At 34.6% G+C, this 5,156-nt stretch overlaps 1 protein-coding gene across 1 annotated transcript; it reads left to right on the top strand.

Annotated features, from left to right (window-relative positions):
* The first annotated feature begins 2,741 nt into the window (after positions 1-2,741).
* On the top strand, positions 2,742-4,584 carry LOC132190905 (Polyketide cyclase/dehydrase and lipid transport superfamily protein). The gene is given in 2 exon segments (XM_088510765.1): positions 2,742-2,968; positions 4,320-4,584. Coding segments are annotated over 2 exon segments (492 nt in total).
* The last annotated feature ends 572 nt before the right edge of the window (positions 4,585-5,156 follow it).

Raw genomic sequence — 5,156 nt, 5'->3', positions numbered from 1 at the left:
TTTTTAGACGAAAATTTAGCAATTCTCGTGGGAATGATCCTGTACTTGTACCATATACTACTATGTTGACCTTGTGCACTTGCAGGTAAAACATACAATTATTTACCTATTAATTTAAGTAGATATTTGCACAACAGTCACCCTTACACGTGGCATGATACTTGTGGTTTTAAGGCGCCACGTGGCGTAGTACTTGGATTTTTGGGTGTCACATCATATTTAAAACAAAATAAAAAAACAAAACAAAACAAAAAGAAGAGCTAGGGTGGCCGGCCACCCTGTTTGGCCTAGGGGTGGTTCGGCGACCCCCTAGGCCAAACCCATAGAACCAAAAAAAAAATTGAGTGTTTGGCCCTTGGCGGTGGCTTAACCACCCCCATGGCCATTGGGGGTGGTTCGGCCACCCCAAGGGCCAAACCCTAAAATTTTATTTTTTTGATTTGGCCCTTGTGGGTGGTTCAGCCACCCCTAAGGACCATGGGGAGGTTCGGCCACCCCAGATCGGCCGGTCTGGGGGTGGCCGAACCATCCCCAGCTATCCTTCCTTTTTTTTTTTTTTTTTTTTTTAATATGACGTGGCACCCAAAAACTCAAGTACCATGCCTCGTGGCGCCTTGAAACCATGTGTAACACACCACATGTAATGGTGATGTGGTGCTCCGTTAAAAAACCAAACAGAATCTTGACGGAGGTACAAGTGGGTTTATTTGCTTACCACATGTATCATTTGAGACATTTTTGAAAACTCAGGTGCCTATTTGATTTTGGTGTAAACCACAGGTACTATAAAAGTATTTAACCCAAATATCAATTAAACTTAAGATGGCTAACACTAATCATAAATGAAGGATTCTATTACGGGATTCAAATATGCTCTCATACGTGTGGATAATTGTTGTGACAAATACTACCTAAATTAATAGATAATATTTGCTACGTTTTAACTCGCAAGTGCACAAGATCAAAATAATAGTATAGGGTGCAAGTACGAAATCATTTCCACGAGGATTATTGATTTTGTTTAGAATTGTTTTTCTAAATTAAAATACCAAAATTGTCCCGAAATTGATATTATGAAAAGAAATACAGATAAATGAAAAGGTAGGGCTTTGATATCCACCATTAATCATACTCAATTAATATAACAATATGCCAATGTGTCAATCATATCAAGATTACTTAATGTTTGCCAACCTAAGGGTATGGGTGTCTACTCCTTAAGCTATTGATCTCCCTAAGCAACGAATTAGATATAGGTGTCTATTATAATTCTTTTCTTTCTCAAAGGATTTAGCATGGGTGTCTATAAAGTTGTTATTTGAAAAGGCATAAATTTGGGAAAATCAACAAACACATTAGGCCTAGGGCATGGGTGTCTACTCCCGGTTCCCCATGTTGATTAATCCAAGAACCCACAAAGATTTATTTTGTTACTCTATTAAGCCCAGGACTCAATCATCCAAATTGACTTAAATAACTAATTCATACCACATGCATATGTTGATCAGGCACATTCATATGAGGAATTTAATAAAGCAGAAAATAATCAAGTTAAGCATCACAATATGATTGTAGCGAAGACGCCAATATTGAAATATTAAAGAGACATAATTAGGGCTTCAATTTAGTCCTACTAAATAATTAGTTACACATAATTAAAATAAAGACTAAAAATAAAAGGAAAAGAAAAAATCGAAAAGATTCTAGAAGTAGCCTCCAAATTCCCTCCCTGAAGTTGTCTCTCAAAAATTGTGTATATTGAATGGTGTATTAAATTGTGAGGCTTAGAGGTCAATTTATAGGCTTAGAAAAACCCTAGAAGCCCTAAGAATCCCAGAGAAAACGGACTTCAATCTCCTAGTCAAATTATGAAGCAATCCAAGTACAAATTGAAATAGGATTCGTCCGGATTTACGTTCTTATATTGCGTGACAATTTTGGCATACTAAACTTCCGAATTAGGAAAATACTATGGTCAAAATATTTCCAATGCTGCTAGAATCACCTCAATCCAATACTTGAGCAGAACATTATGGTTAAAATATTGAGACATGTGCAGAATCTAAATTTGACTCCAATTAGAGAAATTTCGATTTAATCATTTCTTTGATTTGATTAAACTTAACCATATCATATAGGTCCTCTATTATGATTGGTTAAACTTAACCATATCTTATAGGTCCTCTATTATGATTGGTTAAACTTAACCATATCTTATAGGCCTTCTCAAAGTGTGCTTTAAGTCCGAAACTTTCCAGAAACGCTTCATTTTTTTCCATGGACCATGACCTACAAAAACACAGAAAACACAAAAAAGAAATAAAATAGCACAAAATAACAAGACTAAGAAATTAACAAGTGTAAATTAAGGGGTTAAAATATGAATATTTTAGCACTTATTAATAATCACATGAAGATTGTCTTGAAACCACTAAAGTCTGTCTATCTACTTAATTATGGTGCGTTTGGTATTACAATTTCATAAACAAAAATTGCAATTTTAAACCAAATAGCAAAAAATATTTTGTTTCAGATTACATTTTAAAAGAATTGCGATTTGAAAACGTAAAAAATTTGTGTTTTCAAATCACATATAATAAGGTTTTTTTTTTTTTTTTTTAAAAAAAAAAACGCACAATTTTAAATGCTTACTTATATTTTTAAAAATCACATTTTCAAATCATATATTTTTAAAATCACTATTTTTAACTCATCTTGGAGTTATCGTCTCTCTCTAGCTCATGGCGCAGGCAAACTGGGAAGGCAAGGTTTGTGCAAGACTAACAAATGCAAAAGCAGACCAAATATGGGCTCTCTACAAGGACTTCGTCAACTTCCACAAGTGTTTTCCTAGCCTTGCCACTTGTTACGGCATCCACGGCACCAACGGCGAGCCTGGTTGCATCTGATACTGTGCCGGATTCTCAATCCCATCGGACAGCGCCAGCACCGACAAGCCCTTTAGCTGGTGTTGTGCAAATTTATTTAACTCGCAAGTGCACGAATCAATTGTAGTTAATGGATTGCAAGTGCGAGGTCGAACTCACAGGGAATTGTATTTTTGAAAGAGAATTTTAAATCTAAACTAATTAAATCCTAACCTAGTTCCAAAAGGGTTTTGAATTTTGGTTTTAAAAATTAAAAGATAAACATAAATTAAATAAAATAAAACAAAAGGTAAAGACTAAGGTTTAGGAATCTACACTAACCAAATCATAACAACATACTCCATATTCATCAATATTTACCCGAAGTTCTCACAATTTAAATCTTATGTATGTTTTACTATGCTTCAAAGAATTAATCAAAACCATCTCATGTATCCATTCATTGACCAAATCACAAAAAGAATCCAAATTCAATTGAAACACCAGATGTATCCGTAGAACAAATCATAAGGGATATCCAATTTTTATGAGTTAAAAACCAAGCAATCAATCATATGAAATTATCTCAAATCATCACATGTATCCTTAAATCACAAGAGATATCCAAGAATCACTCCACATATTGATTAGAAGTAAAACAATTGAAATATAAAACTCAATAAAATTGGATAAATAAAGACTTACATAAAAATGATGTCGTTCTTCATGAATGAGGCTTCATCCCCAACCTTAGCTGGGAATTTAGCTCCACATAAAAATAAAACATAAACTAAAGAAAACCTAAACTAAAAAGAGAAAAACTGTATAATTTTGCTCTCTGGATTGTCTATCTTTTCTTGAATACAAAGAAGTCTATTTATAGGCTTAGGAAAGTCCTAAAATCCCTATTAAACCTAGATAATTCGGAGGTCTGTCTCCCAGTCAAAATAGAAGTTTGAAATCGGAATGGGATTTGTCCAGATTTGTGTCCTTTAATTGCGGGGCGATTTTGGCATAGTAACCGTCCGAATTATTAAAATCCTATTTTACAATGAATTGTAGTATTTTGAGTTATTTTTCCAATGCCGATTGAATTACTTCAATCCGATATTTGAGGGGAAAGTTATAGTCAAAATACTGAGACATGTACAGAATCTGAATTTGAATCCGATCCAAAATCTTATCCAATCTATCTTTAATCCAATCTGATCTTTAATCCGATTTAACCTTTTTATTGGATTCGGTTGATCTTAACCACATCATCTAGGTCTTCTCAAAGTATGCTTTCTTCCAAACTTTGCATCTTTCCCTTTAAAGCTGTAGTTTTTCTTTAATGACCTACAAAACACTAAAAACACAAAACTAACACAAAATATTAAATAACGACACAACTAAATGATTAACTAATGTAAATAAAGGGGGTCCAAATAAGCAACATTTGGCACTTATCAGCTGGTCCAAGGAAAGATTAACGGCAGTCGATAACGAGGGATATAGCTTAAGCTACAAGATAGTGGACATCAATATTGGGTTCGAGTCATACATTTCAACGGTCAAGATTGTTCCTCAAGGTGCAGATGGGTGTGTGATCGAGTGGTCCTTCACCGTTGATCCAGTTGAAGGGCGGGAGCTACATGATTTGGTGAAGAAGTATGAGGTGGGCCTTCAGTGCATGGCTAAGGGAATGGAGGATGCACTGCAGCATTGGGACACGTAAACTACTACTTTTTTTTTTTTTGTAATTTTGTATTTCACTTTAATCGTTCCTGAATTCTGATGAACCGCAAATAAATTTTTAAAATTTTAATCCATTATAAAGGATATTGGTGGTCAAAGTTTGGTTTTTGTTCGTGTGTCATGTTTAGGTTTGTGTCAAAGCATTGGTATAAGATTATGTAGGTCAGTCGTAACTTGCGGGTTCATGTTGGGTTCACGGTTTCTCAACCCTAACCCTCTAATTTTGTATTAATTCGTGTCGGGTTCGCGGTTTCTCAACCCTAACCTTTTAATTTTGTATCAGGTTTGTGTCGGGTTTGCGGGCTATGTAAAAAATTGCCAGTCATTATGTCGTTAGTCAGGTTCAGGTCGTATTGAGGCATCAATATAAGACTATATATGTCAACCTTAACTCAACTCATTTGAATAAATGGGTTAGACTCCTTAACCATAACTTTTTACTTTCGTGTTGGATTCATGTTAGGTTCACGAGTCTTGTCAAAAATTGTCAACCCTAATCAAAGTTCAAACTTGTATGTTTTTTGTTTTATTTATGTTGAAATAATGAAGATG

Source organism: Corylus avellana, chromosome 9 (genome assembly GCF_965113065.1).
Source record: "Corylus avellana chromosome 9, dhCorAvel1.hap1.2, whole genome shotgun sequence".
Classification (NCBI taxonomy): domain Eukaryota; kingdom Viridiplantae; phylum Streptophyta; class Magnoliopsida; order Fagales; family Betulaceae; genus Corylus; species Corylus avellana.
This window is presented reverse-complemented; position numbering and strand designations above follow the sequence as displayed.